This window comes from Chaetodon auriga, chromosome 6, assembly GCF_051107435.1.
Source record: "Chaetodon auriga isolate fChaAug3 chromosome 6, fChaAug3.hap1, whole genome shotgun sequence".
NCBI lineage: Eukaryota > Metazoa > Chordata > Actinopteri > Chaetodontiformes > Chaetodontidae > Chaetodon > Chaetodon auriga.
In genome coordinates, this window is record NC_135079.1 from 11,191,997 (window position 1) to 11,216,388 (window position 24,392).

General features: G+C 41.6%; 2 protein-coding genes across 2 annotated transcripts; both read right to left on the reverse strand.

Annotated features, from left to right (window-relative positions):
• Positions 1 to 11,097: 11,097 nt before the first annotated feature.
• Positions 11,098 to 17,270, reverse strand: morf4l1 (mortality factor 4 like 1). The gene is made up of 12 exons (XM_076733999.1): positions 17,144 to 17,270; positions 15,881 to 15,927; positions 15,715 to 15,782; positions 15,534 to 15,620; positions 15,121 to 15,198; positions 14,988 to 15,013; positions 14,736 to 14,827; positions 14,454 to 14,555; positions 14,225 to 14,313; positions 13,925 to 14,097; positions 12,934 to 13,018; positions 11,098 to 11,587 (listed from the first exon to the last, which is right to left on the reverse strand). The coding sequence occupies exons 1-12, from the start codon at positions 17,181 to 17,183 to the stop codon at positions 11,503 to 11,505; spliced, it is 972 nt and encodes a 323-aa protein (XP_076590114.1). The 5' UTR covers positions 17,184 to 17,270; the 3' UTR covers positions 11,098 to 11,502.
• Positions 17,271 to 19,216: 1,946 nt separating this feature from the next.
• Positions 19,217 to 22,639, reverse strand: LOC143321727 (kinesin-like protein KIF23). The gene is made up of 9 exons (XM_076732295.1): positions 22,480 to 22,639; positions 22,212 to 22,378; positions 21,954 to 22,127; positions 21,577 to 21,780; positions 20,535 to 20,846; positions 20,009 to 20,242; positions 19,792 to 19,880; positions 19,617 to 19,695; positions 19,217 to 19,291 (listed from the first exon to the last, which is right to left on the reverse strand). The coding sequence occupies exons 1-9, from the start codon at positions 22,637 to 22,639 to the stop codon at positions 19,217 to 19,219; spliced, it is 1,494 nt and encodes a 497-aa protein (XP_076588410.1).
• Between the last annotated feature and the right edge of the window lie 1,753 nt (positions 22,640 to 24,392).

The window sequence follows — 24,392 nt, forward strand, 5'->3', positions numbered from 1 at the left end:
AGATGAGAGGGATGCAGATAACACTTCATGCAACATTGATGAGAAGACCGAAGGTAAAGGAAGAGTAGTGGTTGAGGCTGCATAGACAGCCTGGTGCTACAAGTGATTTGTTCAGCAGGCAGAGAAGAGTGCAGATGTTTCTGTGCGACATTAGATTGCCACTGAGGAAATAATAACTAATCAGCTGCTCAGGAAGATTGTTTGTTTACACCTGTTTATGTACGCCGGTCTTATAGGAGCATATGTCCATAAATTGATGAACTTTGCATAACAGATTAACATGTCACATGCTGTGGCAGCATTTACCGTAAATGCTAAACAGCTCTCCAAAGCTTAACACAGCTATAATCTATATTTCTCCACATTAAAAATGGATAACATTTCCACTTGTGTGTGAATGTTGTTGCTCATCATGATGAACCTACTCTGCAGTTCAGCTTTTTAGGTAAAAAACCCTTTGTGTGCTGCAAATTTAGTGACACGCACAGAGGAGCATTTAGCAGCTAAAAAGCCAGATATTTCCCTCAGGAGCTGGTGGAGACCAAAAACAGAGCACGAAGGAGAGTGAATATTGGAAGCTAATGAAGCACCGTGGACGTTTTCACACATCCAACAGCTGTTTGCCAAATTTACCAGATCAACTTAAAAGATGATGTCAGTGTTGTGTTCACACTTTTTTTTCCTGCTGGCCCAAAGTGGCCAAAAATTCTGTTGTTGCGTGTTAAAAGCAATGTTTCAACATTTGGGGAATTACACTCATTTGCTTTCTTGCAGGGAGAAATAAGATTTCATAACCAACCGCCAAATAAGAAGCTACAGCCTGCAATCAGCTCGCTGAGTTTAAAATAAAAACAGGGGGAAAAAAACTGCTGAACTATCTTTATCTGGAATGTAGTCCAAGTCAAATCTATTCGTAACCCCAAATGTATCTATTACAAGCTTGTTAACTTCTAGCCGTTAGTTTCAGTTTTATAGAGCGAATAATTGCATCAAAACGTCACGAGGCACAGAACTACCATTTCCAAATCAGCCCATATAAGGCCACTGACTTGTCTTGTTTGTGAATCATCTCTGCAAGCGATTATGATTTTTGAACTGAGAGGATGCTGAGCTCACACCTGTTTTCTGAAACCTGTTTGGAAAACTCATGGTGTTTGCATTCCTAGAGCTGAAGTGCTTATTTGGTTCAGTTCTCCGGGCTTGGCCAAGAGTTGTGGGAGGATTCACATGCGATGCTGTAAACACTGGCTGCTTCAAGCCCTCTGACACTGATGCATTGCCTCCCAAGCTGCTATAAATCCTTTTACAACAAACTCCATAAAGCTCTTTGGTGCCTAAATATTTATGGTTGTCTGAGTTTCCCTTGAGGGTTGTTTTCTGCCAAAGTACCAACACCACTAAGTCATGTGGAGTGACTCCAGACATCTTATCTGGGAGTCAGGGTAAAGGGCCTGGTGGTCTGGCCATCTCCACCAGAAGAAGAACACACAGGGAGGAAAGGCCGCTAATGAGTGCCTCTCCGCCCATCACTTCTCCTCGCTGGCCTCCTCTGTTAGTGGACTCAATTGACCCGGCAAACAAACATACTGCTGCGTGACCTCTGCTGACCAGACAGACAAACAAACAAACTTTTCCGTGTCAAAACTACCAAGCCTGCCTCTGTCAGGGACCACAAGGCAGTCAATGTAGGACAAACATTCTGGAAATATCAATGGACAGAAGACAATAACGGACATGGCAGGCTGAGACCCGACCTGGCCGCTGGGTGACTCACGGATCAGGAGGTCAAATGCTGTTATCGTTGCAGCGCACACCGTCAGTGATGGTCGGAGAGTAAACACAGGTGTGCCAACGGTGAATCTCATAGGTGGATGCCTTCCAGAGACGTGTCATTTTACCCAATGGCAGTGTTGCTGTCAGCTGCTAAACAAGGTGGCTCCTTGAAACAAGTGTCTCTAAAAAAGCAGCATCGAGCCTGATGAGTCCTCAAGCATCCTCCCAGTGCTGTGATTACTGACGTTTACCCTCTTTAATATGTGTAATTCCCATTTTCTCTGATTCATGAGTAAGAGCCCTCAAGGGGACCGCACTAAGTGGCAGTCTGCCAAAGCCCTCCTGTAGGAAAGGCTCTAAGTCACTTCTCCCTCAGCAGTTAGATAGCAGCGTGACAGTTACAGGTTGTCTCACTTTGCCTTTATTATTGTTATTTGCATCTGGTAGCGCCGATGATAGCGTGATTATACAATGCCTAATGTTATGTCTTTTCCATGCAGGTGTGACACAATTATGACTGCACACCTATAAAAAGGCACTGAAAAATAGCAACGTGACGTTTCACAAACATTGGCTGGACATGTATCGCAAATTGCTACTAATAGCTGAAATAATGACCACTGCTTAGCATGACGGACCACAGAGGACACTAAGACATGTATTTTCCTAATCCATTTTCCGATACGCTCATATACGAAGGCTTTAAGCCATAAACACATGAGCAGTCTAATGCACACTAGTACCCGTTTGGGCAGCATTATATTATCAGCTGTTCATGTTATTTTGTCCACAGCCCTCCTGTATTTTAACTTTTGGTGATGTTCAGCAGTGATCTGACCTGTTTTCCAAGTCTCACACAGTAGCACAAAGACAAGGCAACCTGCCTGTTGTCAAAAATAACAGAAATTCAGAGACAAGTCAATATTGGATTTCTCCTACTTCCTGGCAGGAGGTGCTCTTCATCGTCACCATCAGAGGAGAGGCTTCATTTAATGTCTACTTAGTGCATTCTTTTCATCTCTGGGTTACAGAGTGTGCTACAGGCCAAACACAGAAGGCCCACTGTTGGAGAACAGCTACATGATGACAGACCCACCAAGAATGTTGCCCTGACCGCCATATGTAATACAGCACCCGAGTTCCCTTATTAAGGAGTGATATAATTTCCACCAAAGTGGTTGGTGGTGCTGACAGCTCAGATTAATGCTCTCTGTAAAACAGCCAGAATAACAACTGCTCCTGCACGCATCGTGAAAACCAGTACGTTTGGCTGAGGGAAGCCTGCCAGCTCTACAAATTCATGCATATTTGGGTCTGTGAACATCTGCCAGTGCAAATAATTTATGCTGTTCTCTCAGTTAAGGGGCAATGAATCCCCTCTGAAAAGTTTCCTCCAACTTCGACAGTAAGCCTGCACGCCCCCCCCCTCCCTCCTCTCCCCGGTGTGAAGTGGTGCAGACACACGCTCCAACCACAGACCAGGCTGAATGAGGAGGATCCTGAGGCGTGTGGGAAAGTCCCAGGCACCACTTCAGTCGACCAAGAGCCAACTGTTTCCTGTCCCTCTCCAGGCCTCTGGGTTTGAGCGCGCTGTCAAGGCCATATCCATAACATCCTCCATGCTGCAGCATGAATGGAGCACTGCCTTGGGTGGGATCACCACAGCAGCCCCAGACACAGAGCAGATATCTGCATGCACGCCTCACTGTTGGGGCCCTGTGGACATGTTTCTCCACTGGAGCGGTGAATATCTTATGAGCATCGTGGAGGTGGATCAAAACATCTGAGCTCGCTGACACTACGGCACTTCCAAAAGCTCTGTTGTTCTGTTCCAACACAATGGTATCAGGTGATTAAACATCCGAGGGGAGTTGTATTGATATTCAAAACGCCACCACCAACAGATGGCATATTAATCATTAATTGATTCTCTGCCATTTCTGTTTGATCTACAGCACAAAATTCTGGGCTAATTTAGCATCCACTTTGTGCTGCGCAGTGATGATAGCTAGACTATTTATGAGCATAGAGGGAACCTATCATTTTCCTCCAAAATTATAATAATACACTGCTCTCTGTTCCTGTAGTCAACACACCCCGCTGGACATGAAGCCAGCTCATATTCCATTATATCAGCTTGCAAATTAAATAACAACTGTCAAAATATTTTTGTCATTATACACCTGACGACTAATTATAATGTATAAAAAGTACCTGGAAGTCGAAAGAAAGTAGTAATTTAATAAATGAACACTTCGCCCTTTGACTCACACGGTGGAAGTGTGTGGGAGGAAAGCCTATAAAGGCCTCAGATTAACGCTGCCAAATATGCATGTGTGTATGTGTATATCAGGCGAGGCAAAAAGCTGTCAAGAAACTCCTCGTTATGCCTCTCGTCTTCACCCTCTCCTTCCAGTCCAAACCGCTCTCCTCCTCTCCTCCAGCAGACTGGCAGGAGGTCAGCATCAGGCCAATCCCCGACAGCCCCAGAAGGGAGCTGCTGTCAACAAGCAACACGGATAGTTTGAACACTGAGGGCAGCGCTGTGGCACGCCGAGGTCAGGAGGAATCACTCAACCAGGAACTGACCAACAGCACAGTTGGAGGAGATGTAACTGCCATGGTTCAGGCCTCCTAATGAGATATCACCATTACAGTCTTACACATCTTAAGTATGCTGCTGCCTGTCCTACTGAGAACTTCATTTAGAAAAAGCACATTTTTAGAAAACTGCTATTATCCTGTGTTTTCTATTTTTTACTATTTAATTCGAGTTTTTTTATTTTAATCCATATCAGCAAACAATATATACATATATATATTTTACCTTGTTGGCATCTCCAAGTGCATCATACACTCACACACTCAATTTATTAGGTATATGAAGCCAAAACGAACAGTCCAGCAATAACTGCTCGCTTCATGAGGATTATGACTTTCAGTTTCGAGCACATTTTAGAGTTGTTTTGTGTGATGATGTCATCAGATGTGCCTCTGATATTTCTACCCTCACATAAAAATGGATTAACATTAACAGAACATTAGTATTTCCATTAAAGTAGAATTTATTGTTGTTGTATTTCGACTGAGGTAGTTTCAAGTAGGTGAATCTGATGAACGGAGTGTGGCTTCTGCTTCTAGCTCAACTGCTTATTTCCCAGCTAAGTCTGCCCTCTGCAGGTTAAACAGGACAACCGTGTGCTTTGGTTTATTTGTATGATGGCATTTTGTTTTTGCATTTCAGTGAACTGTTAATGGTTAAAGGTAGAGGAAAAAAGTCATACTCAGCCAGAGACAAGAAGAAAACGGAGCTGCGTGTAACAACAGTCAAAGTCCACTTCTTCCAGCCCAACAGTAAGTGAACTTTGAAACAAAAAACATGTATTTTGCCAGATGCAACAGCTGTTCACACTGTACCATCCATAAATGATTAGCTCCACGCCCTCGAGCCATGATCACGCTATGAGAGACTCTCCACTTGAATGTTCCCGTGCAGCCCGCTTTGAGACATCTTCGTTTAAACAAATCCTCCTCAAACCTTTCCTGTTAATCTCACTAACCACAGCTATGTCATAATATTACAACACTGGAAAGACAGAAGTAAATTACACATGAATCACTAGATAAATGTAATGAAAGATCTCAGAAAAACTCCTCCTTACACCACCTGCAGTCTGATTCTTTTGTCTATTTCTTTGCCACACCTCACTAATAAAATACAGCACCACATGCAGAGTAAAACCTATTTATCAGCAGGGCTGCTAGTTACAGCGTGCAGTGTTTAGTATCGTCCAGTTACATACAATAATATTATATTTCTACGTTGTGTTGTAAAATTATGAATTAGAAAACTAAATTAAGCTATATTTCTGATAAATTATTGTGTGTGCACGACGCTGCCTTGCTTTTAACCGTGAAGTTCAGAAACGGATCCATCTGACTGGAGAGGTGTCAAAGGTGAATTGACACCTCTACCCTGCATTTATTCTGTGAAGGGGGAGTTTTCAGAAATGGCTTATCGGAAATCTAAATTAACATAGAGACAAATCTACAGCGCAGAGGCGCAATCATGCCCAGACACTCAGGCGTGGATCAAAGCTGCGAGGAGACACAGGGGAATAGCACATGAAAGAGGTACACATTAAGCTGTTTACTAAGGTGACATGAAAAGGTGTTTTAGCTCAGTATTCAGCCTAATGAGGGAGAGAGGGTTATCTTATTAGATATTCAGCGCTGCCAGTTCACAGCCTTTTACATCCCCGCTCAACATCAAAAGAAAACTCAATTTTCTGGCAAGGTGATGTCTAATAATAGTGAGGTCCCCGTAGATTAAATTAACATTCAACTATTTCAGTGACAGGCTCACTCAAGCACTCGTGAGGTGAGGTGAGGTCTCAACATTCTCACACTTAGTGGTGTGTATTTTGAGTCTAGGTTCCCAAAATAGGGGTTAGGACCCCAACAAGGGACCATGAGATAGACTCGTGAGGTTTAATTAACAGTATTGGAAAGCAGGGAAAAAATATTAGCGACACAAACTTTCCTCTCATCTTTTTGTGGGTTCTAGCGCCACCATCGGGTCAAAGTTTTGGTTTGCTTAACTAAGTATTTAATACTACTCCAGTTGCATTATGTGTCTAATGCTCATTACCAAATGCTAGCATAGTAACATGCTAAACTAAAATGATAATTTCAACTGCTAAACATCAGCATGTTAGCATATTAACATTAGCGTTTAGCTCAAAGCATCACTGTGATTAAGCACAGCCTCACAGACTCTTTAAACTCTCTCGTCTTTTAAATTACAGGCTAATTTCATTTATTCAAGACCCTGGAAGAAATATTCAAATTAAGCAAGGAAAAAGTCTAGTCTGGTTTAACAAAAAGACGACCAATTAAGAGGTTTTAAGTAGACATGGCTTCATTTTATCAGGTCACAAGCTAAAAAAAGGTCTAGGAAATGAGTTCAAATCCCACTGACTGGAAACAGAAAAGCCATCATCACCACTGACCTATACGGATCAGATCAGATCCCCTCAACTACACTCTGCTCAGAATAAAATGACCACACTCTGGGGCAGTGATGGACGTAGTATTCAGTTCCTTTACTTGAGGAAATAGTAACAGTAATAGTAATACCACTGTGGAAGTCCCAACACGCTCTGAAGTCTTTTTAAATCTGAAGCTCAGCAATGAAGAACTTAAAGATAAGAACTTCTCTGTATTTAACACTGACAAAGCATTTTTGTGAATGAACTCTTTATATATAGATTGAGGTTATTGATTCTCACAAACGAGAGCAATACAGTCAGATCAGAAAAGAGAAGAAACAACCTTGTACAGCTCAGACCAGACACAGTCACACTCTGATCAAATAAAATGATCAGTAGTGATAACACTGTGTCAAAATACAACAGCTGTCAAATTAATGGAGCACAAAGCACAATATTTGGCCCTAAAATTCAGCGGAGTAGAATTATAAAGAAGAACACAATGTAAATACTCAAGTAGAGTGCAAGTACACCAAACTGTACTTAAGCACAGTACCTGAGTAAATGTACTCAGTTACTTTCCTCCACAGCTCTGTGGGGGTTCCTCTTTCAGCTGAGAGAACGACTCATCACACACGATAAACCCGCAGTGTAAATTTAGCAAAGGAGCCAACATGCTCTGAAACCTCCACAATTTCTTAGTTTCCCACTGAGTCGAGATCATGTGCGCAAAACTGCTACTACGCCGCATTGCACACAGATGGATCAAACAGTCCTCCCCTTTATTTGGACTGCTCTCTGTTATTGGAAAGAATTTCACTAAGAATTACCAAATCTGGCCGCCTTTCAGGAAAACAAATGGACACAGATGTAGTTTTCCATTTTACAGGCTGTTTATGTCTTGCAAATTCCTTCTCCAGAAGAGCCGGGTATGTTCTTTCATGTTTTAATGGCTCGGAGTGACCGCAGCCCTTTGTGGCAAATGCACTTTTCCAATACTAATGACATACAGTCACACAAGGCTCTGGCAGCAGTGTGCTACTGAGGCTGCGTGCCCACTGTGTAATTAGTCTACCACTAACTCCTAGTCTGGGGAAACATTCACAACCACATTAAACACTGACGGTTTTTCACCTCAGAGAGCCTGAAGCAGATGGATACGCTCTGGAGGAATCATATAGAGCACAAATGGCTTTCATCAGTCAGTTAAACTGACAACATTTGTTGTCTAATAGGAGGGGGGATCTCAGCGGACTCTGCAGATGCTGGAAGACAGAAGGATCGGATGACTATCGTTTCGCTGGAGCAACTGTCTCTGATGTGCTCCTGTTACAAGATACAGTTATCTGGGGGAAAAAAATCAAAGGTCAGTGACAACACTGAAAAGCTCCCCTCACCTGACGGAAATACCACTATGCACCGTGAACCACAGCACTCAAATTTGTAACTGAGAGGTGCAAAACAGTGTGGCTTCACAGTAGTTTAGAGTGATCCTGCCACCTGGTGGCTCTCACACGGTATTACACCAAAGGAAACGTCTCTCAGCTCAGTGCTGACATCGTCGGCTTAAGGCAGCTATAATTGATATTTTCATAATATCAGTGCAGGAAATGTGAAAGTGCCACAGTGTGTAAGGCCTTGTGTGTGATGAACCTATAGGGAATTTTCACCCTCTTCTTTATGGAGCTTCATACCGAGTTTCAGCTCCTTGTTCAGCTGTCCGTTTTGGTGCATGAGATTATAAACTGACGATATATTTCATATGTAAAATCTGTAACTATAGAGGTCAAAAAAGTAGTGGAGTAAATATTTCACTCTGAAACTTAGTCTAGAGTAGATTTAGAGTAAATGTTCTTTCCACCTTTGTTTTTTTTTTACACGGGATACATAAAAGAGGAAACGATGATTTGCTCTAATACATAAACCAGAACCACACAAAAAATATCCTGCTAAATCCTGTCTATGATCATCCCCAAAGGGCAATGAACTCAGGACTCTGATCCATGATCCAAGAGGTTCCTGCAGACCTGTCGGTCTTTTGGTTGGCAGACCAGAACAGACACATGTGGAGGAAAACCTGCTGAAGCCATCACTCAGACTTGAACCGGCCTCATTAGCAGAAGCTGTATCATGCATATGTCTCTCTCATCTATGGGGTAATGACAGCACTGAGGCTCCGTGTCACCAGGGTCACATGAAAGCCCTCCGACCAGAGGGAGGCCTCGTGGTGACTCTGCATCTGATGTGAAGTGTTAATCGCAGCAGCGAATGGGGCCAAGAAAGGAGCAGGCGCTGAGGTGTCTCCCTGAACGGATCTGCAGAGGAGTCCTGCATGCGTGTCAGCGTTTCTGATGGGCTGTTAAAAGCCATCAGGCCTCTGTGATGTGAGGGCGCACGCCAGTGAAAGCGCATATGGTCCTGGTTAAGGCCGGGGGAAATTGGATTAAAGAAATTCTTTGTGAAACAGTCTGATTTGTTCTTGCCATAACAACTGCGAGCAGCTGACACCAGTGAGACCACAAATCAGTCTGACACTAATATTTAGCTTCTCTTATTCATGTCAGGCAAGTCACAACAGCGGAAAAGAAGCCGGCTGGAGGAGATTCTGCCCAACATATTTCTGTGCAGAGAGGTGAGAAGAGGGGGGAGGCTCTGGTCTGGTTTCGACAGACTATTACATCTCTGTGCTCAAGAAAACACACTGACTGCACTTCATGTAGTCAGTGCATGAGGTGCACTGAGACATGTCCATGTTGTTCCACCACTGGCACGAGGACAGCCTGGTTTGGTGAATCCGCACGATCAGAGCGGGGAAATCGTCTGAGCGAGCGTCAGAGGAAAAAGCTTCCAGGTGTCTAAGTACACAGAGCTCGATCACATCCACCACTTTGCTCGAAATCATTTTTCAAGTGGAATAATAAAAGAGAAGGACAGCACAGGCTCAAGAGCGTCTCTTTTAAGTGTTTAAATTAAGACCACATGTCCAACTCTAAGTAAGTCATATGTTACATGTCATTTCTTTGGAAAGGAGAGCTTCTTGGCTGCAGTCACTAAGCCACAATTAGCTGAAAGAAAGCAGACTGCGCTCCGTGTGTGATGCTGCTCAAACAGCCACGGCTGGCTAAATAAACCAGGCTGACATGAGCGAACAACTTGAGAGACTAATCAAGCACCTGTTAATCCCAGCAGAGCTATGATCGAGCCAACAGGCCAACGGCAGGAAAGTCAGGCGAAAGCTGTTCGGCTACGACGACTGAAACGGTGATATGAAATCAGATGTGAGGGCATCAGCCGGCCTCAGTCCACCCACACAGCTGTTTCCACCTAAGAGGCCTGATTAGACCTCTTCTTAGACTGTGCAGGGTTTCCTGCAGCAAGTCACAGTGTCTCGCCTCAGTTAACATCAGAGCTTTCATTTCACAAAGTTGGGCCGCGTTCCAAATCGCATGTTTTTTTCTTTTTAACTTTAGTACGTGCTGTTTCATGCAGTATGCATACGATTGGGACCTTGAACTTCGACCTTCTTGTCATTCAACCGGGAACACTTCACAAAACAATTTCAGTTTTGCATTCACTCACTTTGAGTTTGACCTTGTGACCCGTCTGCTTTAATTATTAAACCAACGGTGACTGGTCAAAACTTTGGCTGGAGGATCAGGAAAGGGGTGCATTTTTTATCCATTTATTACTGAATTCTACCGATTTATTCACTAATATTTAACTGGTACTGTTGCACACCTCTGCTCTTTCAGAATTACTTTTTAATAATTTAATTGGCATTTACTAAATTTTTCATTGTATTCAATATTCAAAAGGTTTAAATTCTGAATGAATTTTTAATGGTTATACAAAACTCTTATTTGAAGCATTTAACTGGATTTTAAATATCTAATGAGCATTTTCATTGAAATACTGCATTTTGAGATTTGACTATTGAACTCCAGTTCCACTTTTTGTTTATCATCGTCCATTTAGAATGAAGGAGAAAGCAACAATAAGCAGTAAACACTGAATTAATGGCTGAAAGTGATATCAGCTCCTCTTTCATCACTGCATATTTGCAGCCTTAATTATTGTGTATAGTTTTTCAGAGTGACAATTTAAATAATTTACAGTTGATGAACTTGTTTGTGAAGGCGCTAACCAAACACGGTTCATCTCTGATACACCTACTAAAAGAAAACAGGAGATTAGAGTATTTAAGACAATAAAACTCTAATACGTTCCATCAGAAACAAGCACTTTCATTCCCCTGCAGATGAGCTCAAAGACAAAACATTCGACCCTGAGCCAATTATCCTGAATTAGTTTGGAAATAAAGGCGGACCAACGCTTTGAGAATGAAAGACTTTTATTAGAAAATGATGACAGCCTACAAGACAAATTTAGCCAGCATCTGAACCAAAACAGGAACAAAAAAATAATCATGATGAAATTCCTTTTCAAAAGATCTTGGTAAACACCGGACAAAACAAGTATCATAGAAACTAAAAAGTGGTACTCAAAAACATACCAATACAGGAAGAGCGTACTCAGCAGCTTTCCACATGAAAGAAAATGAATTTGTCCAGGGATTAGTGTGACATCTTGCTCTGATTCTTCCTTAATAATCAACAGATCTCGCACAATCCGTTCTCCAAAAGGCTTTTCGTGAAATCACATCCTCTCGACAGGTAAGAGCGTCGTCTCCGAGCTTCAACGCACAAAGGCTTCAGATCCCAAAATAAAAAAAAAAACCTTAAACTGCCTTGCGGTGGTACTCTGGTGGAGCAACTTCATAGTCACTTGCATTGAAGAGCGATGCAGAGTTCTTTACAAGGTACCTGGAACGGAGCAACACTTTACTCATTTCTGTGCAGGTGAATCAGTTTGACCCTCATGACCTCCAACAGGGACGTCACGTTTCCGGTTCAGTTTGTTTGTCTGTCAGCAGGATTACAAAAAACTACAGGCCCGATTTTCAATAAACTTGGAGGAAGCATGTAGCACGGACCAAGGAAGAACCCATTCATGGGTACCAGTCATCCTCTGGGGTAGCCGACACACACGGGTGCTAAAGCTTCACACAGAAAGCAGTCGTGATGGAGCACTCTGGGTAATAGCACTGGTGCTCCCCCCCCTGAGCACGAGCACAAAATGAAGGAGCACCACTTAAATCGACATGCAACACAACATATTCATGTTTTTTTTTTTCCATCTTAACTGTATAACTGATAAATGCTTTGGTAATAGAAGTATTAGTAGAATACTATTGCACTCTTTCAAGGGGGCCTGCAGTACCTCCTGAGACCAGATGTTATAAAAAAAAAAAAAAAAATCAGTTGATAGAGTTTAAATGATGTTTAATTTGGTCGAAGTATCTGTGGTGGGAAAGGGAATTGTCTCTGAAAACTCTTTTATTGTTTGTTTCTTCCCTGTGATTCTGACTCCATCGCACACAAAGACTCACACGTGTTTTAGAGGAAGTTTCTCGAGTGTCCCACTGATTCCAATTAACAGACATCAGGGTGAGACAGACTCCTGGAGAGAGTTCATAAAGTAACTGCTATTGCTGCCAGTGCAAAGGGACACTTGTGGGATTATATTAAGTGCGTGAACTGCACGGCAGACTGGCTCCTCCACTAAGAGACGAACGGAGAGACGGCTGACTCCCTCTCCCTGGTGGAGAGGCAGCAGATCAGGTCTTGCAGGTAGAGGAACAAACGAGCTGCACAGATGGATCAGATGATTGAAAGCAGATTGTTTTGCTTTCTTTCATGACTTTTTTTTTTTCCTTTTTCTGGCTATAGCAGCCTGCTATGGAAACACTGCTCCTCATGTTTCATGATAACTGATGATGCTTTTAGAAATAAAAAAAAATAAACAAAGGGCATATCTGCCAGCTGCACTGGTGCTCCTCTTGGACACAAAATACCACTAAATGGTCAATCTGAGCCCTGGTTTTGTCTCAAACTAAGGCGTGGCTATGGAAACATAATTTCTGGTTTTCACAAATGTAAAATACAAGTATGTGAAATATTTCCTATTATGAATACAAAATAAACACACAGCTCAGATGATGATGTCCATACATATTATAGTGGCTGCGCTTATAAATTTCCATTCATCAGAAGAGAGGACTATTGACCTTGGCGGAGCTCTTCTACTTAACACTTCTGTGAATACTTACTTGAGGAAGTCTTGTAGATAACTGAGCAGCAGTGCAAGGCTCTTCTCATCCAGGGGAGTGTACGCGAGCATGGCTCCAATCCTCACTTTGAAAACCAAAGACAGAATACTGTTTTACACACCACGCAACCTCAAACCTCCACTTCATTCATAAAGAGTCTACAAATAATTCAGTATTAGCACTTCAGCGATCCCCACAAGGAGGACATTCAGAGTTTGAAACAGCACAGAACACAGGTCATGTGGATCTATTCAAAGTTAAAAGGGAGTCTGCACTCTCATGTCTAATATCTGGTGTGTAGTTCTACTTGATGCAGCTTAGCAGACGATTCGTTTTTCAAGTACAAGAGGGGAATAATAGCCGGTTAGGAAGCTGTTATGGCGGCTTGAAGTGTACAGCAACGCACAGACTTTCTGTTTTGAATGTTCAGAAAACAACTATGAGCTCTTCTGTCAAAAGTCAAAATTTCAAAATATTATCTGATTTTTTTTTTTTTTTAAAGAGGCAGAAATCTGTTTGAAGAACTGACATTTCATGCCAACAACACGACGGCTACAGTCCAGCATTAAGTTAACGTTTTTCAAGTCTCAGACACAAACATGTAACCTGACCTATTTTTGAGGCCTATACCAATATAGACCACTATTTTAGAGTTTCAACATCCAATCATGATAACGAGAGCTGAAGTGAAACCAGAACTTTGGGTTCCGTTTCCAGAAGAAACAAACCCTCATTCGGCCTTATAAAACTAACGGTGATTCTTATACTCATAACACAATGATACACTGTTAACCTGCTATTTTTTCATGCAGCATTGTGCAGTTTTCTATGTACAAAACTAAACAAAACACCTTGTTTTAATTGTTCTACTTTTTGACTTCCAATCTTTCTCTTCCTGTTCTCACTGAGCAGCTACAGCTGGGTTAAGCCCCTCTGCTCTTCTCTATATAAATAAAAAAACACTGCAGCAGAGCGATGTCGTTTTTTTTACCAAAGAGTCTGAGTAGGTGAGGAGCGCCGTAGATCTGAGACATAGATGTATCTGGATGGTTGGCCAGGATGTCCGCGTACTGCGGCCTCTCAAATTTGTAGAGAAGTTGCGTCCCCAGCATGACGTTGAAATATTCCCGGACACCAGCGACCACCTCGTTCACGGCAAACTCCCTGAGCAGAGGGAGAAAAAGCAAGACGGTTAGATGGATAAACGAACAAGTCGTGTTTTTGCAATGTCTGCGTGAGAGACAACAGTTGAGAAAGTGTGAAAAATGACAAGTAACGACGTGTATTTTACTTGCTGTCAGAGTTTCCTCTTGATTTCTTATAGTTTGCGTAATCTTCAAGGACTGCGTCAACGTTCTTTTTGGCGGGTAAGTGGAAAAGCTGAAGGCAAAGAAGAAAAGGACAAAAAGAAACACACATAAATAACTTTGGAAATGTTAACGTATAAATACATATGATGTGCTAATGAAGAAAATGTGGTGAAAAATGTTCAAGTCAACTTAAAGTCACTGGTTACGAACCTGTTTTTGCCTTGTAATCAGGTCCCAGTCGTCCACAAGCCACGGTTTCAGCTCCTCAGGGATTTTTACTTTAACCTCCACTCGATTTATGAAAGTCTCCTCCTGAGCAGACAGCAACAGATTTAAGAAAAAACAGGAAGTTTTTCAGTATACACAGTTAACATAATGTCAAAAACATTTCTGAAGTCTGAGAGTTTCCACGATACGACTGCAGCTACAGAGAATCACTCAGTCGGCAGAAATATCAGGACTTAAAACAACAACATAGATGAATGAACTCACACTTTCCACCGTTGGGTCAACACGTGCCCTCTTCTTTCGAGGAGGGTGTGTTGGGTCTCCTCCTGAACTTGTTCCTTCTCCTGCACCAGGAGCTGCATGAACACAAACATACTTAATAAACATAATGGTGACACCGTGCTATGACTGCAACTATGCTGCAATTTCTTGATGGTAATGATGGAAACACCACTTGTGCAAAAACCCGCTGCAGAATTTGAAGTATTATTCACATACAAAGAGTGACATACTTACTCTTTTGTTTGTTCTTTTTGGTTTTCCTATAAAAAAGGAAAGAAAACAGGTGTTACAGGTGCAGCACCTCTAAGTTTTTTTTTGGCAGGAGACAACCCTGCAGGTGACAGAACAATTGATGACTTGGACTCACACATCATTTTTCTGCGGTGCAGCAGGTATCTTCTTATTCGGCGCAGCACCCCTCATTCTTCCTTCTACATAATGGTCTCTGGATTAAGAAAACAAAACAAGTTTAATTACTGAAGAACACATCATTAATACTGAAGTCAGTCAGTCGGTTTTGGGGTGTTTTCAGGACACAGTGGATTTATTAGGCTGCATGTTTTTGCAAAAATCTCAATGCATCTAGACATAATGCACTGCTGTGTCCCGGTGCGTTAAAGAGATCAAACTAAGATCTTCTCTGAATATGAGAATATTATATGCCATGTTCATCACCATGTAAAAGAGCATGTTCTACCAAACTTTGGATAGATGATGACCGTATTTTGGCATCTGTGAACAGTGAAGTTAGGAAAAACTACTGTTAAAACAGAGACTTACTGATTGGCCCTCTGAAGCTCTTTCTGTTTCTGCAGATTACTGTCCACATACTTAAGCACTCTGCTTTCAGGAACCCATTCGTCCCAGCTGGAAGACAAAACACCAAGAAAGAAATCAAGCACTTGGGGAATCTTCACTGTACAAATCTTAAATATTTTATTTATCTGAGCCAAAAACTTACTTCTTATTCCACCCACTGTAATGAATAAAGTATTTGATTTGTTTGTCCTTGATGTTTATCTTAACACACTGCAAAGAGAGACATGATTCATTGTCAAATATCTATAGATTAGAGACACAGATGAGGATCACATGATCAGAGAAATGGGCTAACTAAGGCAGCCTACCTTAGCTTCGTAGAGCAATGGCCCATGAAAACACAGCACTCTTTCACCTGAACAGAGTGTCGATCAATTAATATCAGCATAAGAGCGATCCAAGTAAAACAAAATGAAGTTTAGGTGACTAAACTACTTGCACATACACATGTTGAAGATTCCCAACGAGGCTTATGATAGACTAAACAACTGAACCGCTCACACATCAGCAGCTACACTGATTTCCATCTGATGGCCAAGAATAATAATTACATCCAAGACTATAAATAAGTTTAGGACTCAGATCACAGTAAATGAAATCAGATGAGAGTCAAGACGTTAGTTTAGAAGCAGAGTTGACTTTAAGGATGAAAGGTAGGGCTGAACCTAACACTTCACAATTGTTTTCACTATCAGTTTATCTGCTGAATATTTTACAAATCCAATCATTTAGACTGTGAAACCTGGAGATATTTGTGGCATAGTTATGTAAAACTGAGAAAGGCAGCAAACCCTCACATTGATTAGCTAAATTATGTAGATACTGATAATCAAGATCATTATCCATTCATTTTCTGTCAAATCATCAATCCACAATCAATGACGTGACTACTCATTACCATCAGAATAAGGAAAATTACCTCATGATCTGGGTTTAAGAAGTTGTATTAACATTGCATTAAGCTAATTTACACTGGTTTCAATTGAGGAAGTTGCAATATTAAACAAATACATATGATATACATTTATTTTGATTTTAATCAATTCCTGAACTTCTGTACAACAGTAGTTATATATTTATTTTTAATTAATTTACTCGAGAAAAGTTGATTGGCCAAACCAAAGACCACTGAAGTACTTTTAATACATAATGCACTTGGTGTATCTTACAGACAGCTGCAGGACAAAAAAAAAGAAAAGAAATATGATTGATTTATTTGTTATCCACAGAGCCACAGAGCATAGAGCAGGCCGGGTAGAGCTCAGCTAACTGACCACAGGGGTGGGCGCTGAAATCATTAAGGCGCAAAATCGCTGAAAATTCAAACCACAGACGCTACCGGTATGCCACTGTTGACGTTACGCTATGGTGTGAAGAAAAATCCTTAGTATGAAACTAACACAGCGAATTAACATGAACAAGAGCTATTTTGTGCAACAATGAAGGCTAACAACGCTAGCTGTTCGACGGCGGCAGTGTTTCCTTCATGAGGCTACTGTGGACTTTTCCGGCGGCTTCAACAATGACCGACACCTTACATCCACCAGAAATGAAGACAGAACACTTGTTACCTTCTTGAAATTTAGGTTTCGGGTCCTGTTTCGGCGCCATTCACGGATTAAACTATCAAAATATGGGAAAAATCGCTAGCTCCCATTCCAGTCTGAAACGGCGCCGCTCTCTATAAACGTCATCATCAACGTGGTGACGCAGTAACACCGCGACAAAAGACGCTCTTTAAGGAAGAAGGCCGAGCGTCAAATGTACGTGACGTGAAAATAATCGTATTTTCGAATGTTTCTCATTTTTTATGATCTGATATTTATAGTTTGTAAAAGGAAAGGGAATCGCCATCACAGCCACACAAGTGATACGAGATATATATACGTGTGCATGGGCGTGTATACATACATAGTAATAGCACAGTGTCTCTGTCGCACCTTACACGTGCAGGCAGGAGTGAGTGAGTTCCGATGATTCAAGTAGAACCAAGTAAAGAAACCTGAGTCTGAATGAATCAAGTGTCGCCTGGAATCTAACAAGTTCAAACTTACAAGGTGATACTATGTCACTGTTGCATTCAAAGTTTTTATGCCCTCGGGTGGCCACAAATGTTTAAATTATACAGAAAAGCTGTGAATAAAATATTATGTTATGAAAGTAGAGACAATAGTTTTAATCACATAATGCTGATGAAATTGTTATATGACAGGTACAGCAGTGGACAGCGCTCTTTCAAATCTCTGAATTATGAATTGCCCTCATCAGCATCATGGATTGGTGTGAAGATTAGTTCATCCTGCCTGTGCCAAAAGGCAGCTTAAGACCTCTTTATCAGAGCCATTCAAGCAAAGAGTCAATAAAACATTGCAATTAGGCTCGCTCTTCTAAAATCTGAGATGGTCTAATTGACTGTGTGTATTCAAGTAGAACATCAAGGCTCCCTCCAGCAAGTTTAATAACACTGATAAGCATAATCATGAGCCCGACGCTCTGAAACACGGAGTGATGTGTTCTTACCACACAGTTGGATGAATTGTGTTGACTTGGTGTTCTGCTTGTCGTGGGCCTCTGAGAGCAGTTTTCATTTCTTTTCCTCAAGTGTCTTTTTGAATGCGGTAATGTTGATCAGGGGTTCAACAGGAGTTTCATAATAACATCTTTATAATGCTGATGCCACTTGGTTGTGGAGGGCTTGCAGTGAGGAGCTGGGGATAATAGTGCGGTGTAGCACATCAAACAGACTCTGGTCAAAACAGCAAAACACTTGATATCTCATAGGAGAGAATTTAATGGCCACTGGTTGCTCTTGGCTCTTGACCCTCTCCAAGAGGCTCCATGGTTGTCACTCTCCAGTGCTTTCCAATTGAAACTCAGCCAGACTGGTGGTAGATGAGATTTCAAATGTCTACTCAAAGCCTGGATGGCTGTACCACGAGTCTCAGCTGGTCATTAGACTGGTGATGCTCAGATGACTGACATGTACTCTGTGCACTGTACAGTCAAGTTTTCATTATATTCTCCTGTGTATATAAACACAACATCCTGGTGCTGCAAAGGAATTTTATTCCTCAGTGTACAGTGATGGTAGGAGAGCACAGCTTTATCAGTTTCAGAAACAAATTTTATGTATAAAGAGAGAAAATCAAAAAGAACCGGATAATTCAGATTCCACTTGAAGCTCAATATAATTCACCAATCAACAGACACAAACAGTACAGAGTGGACACAAATCAATATTTTCGCACCTTCACAATGTCTCCTCATGTGCCAAATAACAAATGTGACTAACTATTACACACAAATGTGTAAACAAACTCTTTTTAGCAGCAGGGCCACAGTAGCTAAATACCTGCCACCATCCCTGACTGAATCACTTGTTATCTATTGGTTCAAACACAGCATAAAAAATATTTTACAAAGTAGCTTTGGTGACCCATATATATATTTGCATATATAAGCATGGAAATGTTATCACTAAAGCTAAATATAATAAACGTTCACACAACTGCACAACAGCCAGGTGAGGAAAGAGGGGAGCGTTCGCTGGAGCAGCTAGCTGCTGCCTTTAGGGTTTCCTGCACCTGAAAAATGGAGCAGAGGAAATGCTATTCTCATCATGGGATCTACAAAAAGATGACAGCTTACTTGGTGATCCCATAATGCTCATATCCAGGACCCATGTTTGATCCAGCCCTCATCTCAACAGCCACAGAGCACTGCAAACAAAAAACAACTTGGGATCCAAATCTACTCTGAAGTGTCTGTAAATTTACATTAATCTGAATGATGAGGTCAACTGAGAGACGCATTAGCAAATAATTTTCATCAATGGAGACAATAATCCAGTTAATGAAAATAACAGTTGTTTATAGCCCCTAAGTACATGAAATTATGACATTTTACCCAATCATATTCCCTAACGACAAGAACCATCTGGCTTCCATACACATGGAAAGTTCATTACATGATCCGTCTGCTTTCTAAACGGAGACACAGATGCAATGATAGTTTATTAGACGCTCATCAATATCATCATCTTACCCTCGTCTCCACATCAGTCCAAGCTCCATCTGTCTGATCTCCGCTGGAAGGTTTGCCTTCTGAAGATCTTCTCTTGCGGCTGCAGACACAAATACAAAGGGAAAGAATGAAATAATAAAGCGTCTTTATAAGAATCCAGCGAATCTGCGGCTAATAACTGGCTGAAGGCTGCTACCTTGGGACTGTGGTGAGCTGCTGTTTCAGTGTCTCAATGTCGGTGAACTGGACAGCCTGTCCTCCTCCTCTGGTTTTAATCACCTCACCCTGAAAAATGAAGAGCGGCCAACTTCACCGAGTCGTTCATCCCAAGTGAAAATTGTGTAATCATCTGGTGTTACTCAACTACTGGTCAGTTGAAAAATCTGTCAAATGTCCTGTTGCAGCGTACTCACCTTGATAAGTTTGGTCTGTATCTCGCCATCAGAGGCAACCTCCTGGTGTGTCAACACATATCTGTCACACTTCGACAGGGCCTTCTCACTGGGTGCAGACACCTGGATGGCATTGGGGATGACGGGCTGCAAAACTGTACCTAAGTCCATGCTGGAGGAGGGCTTGTGGTCTACCCACTTCTCCCCGCCAGCAGAGCGGGAGCGACGGTGCAGCGGGTGCACCGGCGTTGCCGTCTACAGAGCGGTGTGGCAGTTAAAAAAGAAGAAAAGCACATACATACATAAGACAAAGGCAAAAGATTACATCAAATCCTGAAACTTACTGCTGTCTTTAACAACATATAATTTCCCTGACGTGGGATTAATAAAGTTATATCTTATCAATGATCTGTCATGAAACTGGTAAACAGCTGGGGATATCTTCTATATTCCCCCGATTGGTGGAAGGGCAACAAATCTAAAAGCCAATCAGAGGCACCAGTTTTCTCTACAACATCATGCTGCTGCCTGTTGCTAACTCACTGACCCTGTAGCTTCTCTCAATTAGGTCTAGATCAAATGTGGGGCAGGTTGCCTTGTCTTCCCCTCTTGTCCAACACACAGCTCTCCTCCTGGCCTTGCTAGCTGAGGCGTCCACTGGGGACTGGTTTCTCGTGGGCGTACTAGGGGAATGGTAACCCTGCCTGATGTCCTGGGCCGCCCATGCAGAGATGCGAGTCAGAGACAACGAGCTACTGCTGCTGGGGATTGGGCAGGTGGGCCTTGGGTTCATTTCAGCCTCCTCAGTTGTGACGGGACTGACTGGCCCTGATCCAACATGGGGAGATTCAACAGGGCACTGGGGAGCAAGATGGAAAGAATGCACAGTTACATACATGCATAGACGTTAACAGCAGCAGACACCTGCACAGGAATGTAATGATAGTTGGGTTTTTTCCTCGTTTTGTATTATCTGGATAACACAGGAAATTGTGATGGGTAGATCAAACGATGATTCAAAGAATTAATCAGCACTTTAATCCAGAATGAAAATAATAGTTAGTTGCAGCCCCACTGTATTTAAAGAGTTACAAAATGACATCTTGAAATATATTCCAGTGTAGAACTGGAACAATCAGTTCATTGATTGGAATTAATTGGCAACAACTTTGATTGTTGTCAATCATTTGCTGGTTTCAGTTTTATTGTCCATGAAGTACTTTTGGGTTTGGGGCAAGACATTTGAAGAAGACGTTTTGGTGTTGTGATGCCCATTTTTCACCATTTTCTGATATTTTATACACTAAACATTTGAGCAATTGAAAAAATTGTCCATAGATCAATCGATAACAAAAGAATTGTTAGTTGCAGCATCATTCCACAGACACATTGGAAGTTGTACTACACTGTACTACAATATCATGAACCAGTATTTATGTTAATGTATCTCCTGCTACCACAGTGACATTTGTGATGTTAGTCCAGTCAGGAGAGTGTTTTAGTTTTATGTCATGTCATCTACCAATATTAAGCAATAGATTAGTTTCTCAGGAGTGAGGCAGGTGCTCTAGATCTTCAACACAACGTACAGGGAGGGGTGAGGGTGAGGCCGATCTCTTTGCAGGGAGGCGTTCCTCTCTGGACGGCTGCTTTGGCTGCGTCTGCCGCAGTGGAGGATCAGGGCAACCTGGAGTCTTGCTCTCTGTCACAATGGCCTTGAGCTGCTTCAGCTTCTCGTCTTTCACCCAGAGTTCGTTTTGCATCTCCAGCTGCTTCGCATTAACACGTCTGTCCTGCACAGCAAGAGGCAAAATGTTTGAGCACAACAACACTGGCTGTACAGATGATCATTGGGAACGTTGAGGCACGACAAACAAATAATCCGAGGCAGTAAACAAACTGTGCTACTTCAACACACAGAGGGCTACTTAATATATCAACATCTGTTATTAGAAGAGTCACTCACACATTCTTTCTCCCACTTGAGCTGGGTGTCTGTGACCACGCCATGCATGCGCTGCTCCATGCGTTTCTTTTCAGACAGCTCCCTCAGCAGCCTCTGCTCTCTGGTCTCCAGCTCCTGCTGCAGCGAACGCTTGTCCTCCTCATAGATTTTAGCTGTTTTCTGCAGGATATCAATCTGGAACAGAACCATGGGGGACATTTAAGAAACTGAGCAACACATCTACAAACCAGAAATCTCTGGGAGGTTTGAATGACTCACTTTGTGTTCTTGCATCTTGGTTTTCTTCTCCAAACGTTTGATCTCTGCCTTGTTGTTGTTGAGAGTTCTGTCCTTCTCTAAAATTTTGCCATTTTGTTCATGAATAAAACTGTCATAGGACATGAGGTTACTATCCAGTTCCTGAAGCATGGACTTCATCGTGTCGGCTATAATAACATGAAGGAAGACAACATGTGAGCCGAGATAAGAAATCAAACTTGTCAAGCGTCAAAGCAGAGAGGCGAGGGTTGAGAATGTTAGCAGACACCTGCTTTGCTGTACTCGTCAATCATCATCTGCCTGATCCTGTGTCTGTTCTGCAGAGCTTCGATCAGCCTGGGCAGGGTGATGTCATCATGAGGGTCGGTCAGCTCAGAGGAGGGGAGAGGTGGGAGGTTGAGCACCAGGTGACTTAAAACAGAGGGCATGTCTGAGGAAACGGAGAGAATTAACTGCTAAAAGCTTTTTTCTGTGTTTAGAGAAGTCCAAAATATTCCAGACGTGAAACACAAACACATATTGGCCCACATATAAAGATAATTTGTGCAAAAACCTGCACAGAGGGCTCATGTATTTAAACAGTGTAAATTATGTAAATCCAAAACAAAACTTACTCTCTTGTTTGTTAGTTTTGGTTTTCCTACAAAAGAAAAAAATACACAGGTGTTACATGCACATCTCTATAACTGTTTGACAGGAGAAATCACAGCAGGTGACAGGTGCAATAACTAATGACTTGCACTCACACATCATATTTCTGCGGTGCAGCAGGTATCTTCTTACTCTGCACAGCACCCCTCATTCTTCCTTCTGCATAATGGTCTATGAATTAAGACAACAAACCAAAAACATTAGCAGTATATTGCACAGCACAAGCTTTCCATTTGCATTTGAAACTGAATTGGCAAATAATTGACTTTTGTATCTTTACACGTAACATCTGCTGGAAAGGCTGTTATACTGTTAGTTAATAGGCAACTCAAGAGGCACGCCAACAGACCACGTCATACCATAACATCAAAATACATAGATTTTGCTTGTGTTTCTAGAAACTCTTAGAGTGTAAACAGGATGTATAATAAATGAATTAATTGATATCAAGTGGCTGAACTCAAACATTTGACTGGAAGAATGTCACAAAGCATTGTTATCAAGCTCAATGTTACTAATTTTACTAACTAACTGATTAATCAATTAACCAACTAATCAAAAAGACAGAATTCCCACTAATTTCTTTTTTAATTCAGTCTTCATTATTCTCCAAAATTACAAACAGAATTAAATCAGGGCGGCTAATAATACAGTAGAAACTAATTACAATGTGTAAGTTCATCTTGTATGTCATATTAGAGTAAATATTATTGTTGCTACCTTGATATGATTAGAGCATTTTAGATGAAAACCCACATTTTTAATCTAATTTTAATTTAATGCTGGGAACTACTGTGAAGCCTGCCAGAAATTAATTAAACATATTAATTTTAGTGTTACTTATCTTTTTTACTGAAGTCTTCATTCATTTCCAAAATTATGAGCCAGCCAGTTTACATGCAGTAAGAAAAATAATATACTTACATAGGGTAAGTTCATGTTTAATATTATAAAACTGTTAGTTATCAACATAAGATTAACTATTTTGGGATGAAAACCTGCATTTTTAATTTAACCAAAGATCCTGTGTCATAAATACATATCTGACGGTCAAAACAAAGCAATCCCCTTGAAAACTAGTTGAAAATTGGCGATTTCATTCATATCCACGCCCAAACCATGTGTTGCACTGTGCAGCCCTGTAAAATTAGTAAAAACTACCCTTAAAATAGAGACTGGACTGACTGCCCCTCCCCTCAAATCCCTCCTGTCATCTCCACAATCAAAATGTGCCACAAAGTTGAAAATGTGTTTCAATGACAATGTTTTGTTCTTAATGCCAAATTTTACTTATGATGCCATAATTTAGTCAATGATCCAGCCCCAAACAGTGAGCCACACAGCAGGCAGCTGGAGCTCAGCGACCTGTGACAACATGGAAGTGGGCGGTTACATCACTAGGGAGCTAACAACGTTACTCCATGAAGGAAGCTAGCGCTTTTAATTAACGTTAGCCAGTAACAGCATCCCTGTTGCAGGTATGCTACTGCTGGTGTTACACTATGCTGTAAAGAAATAAAATCTTAATAT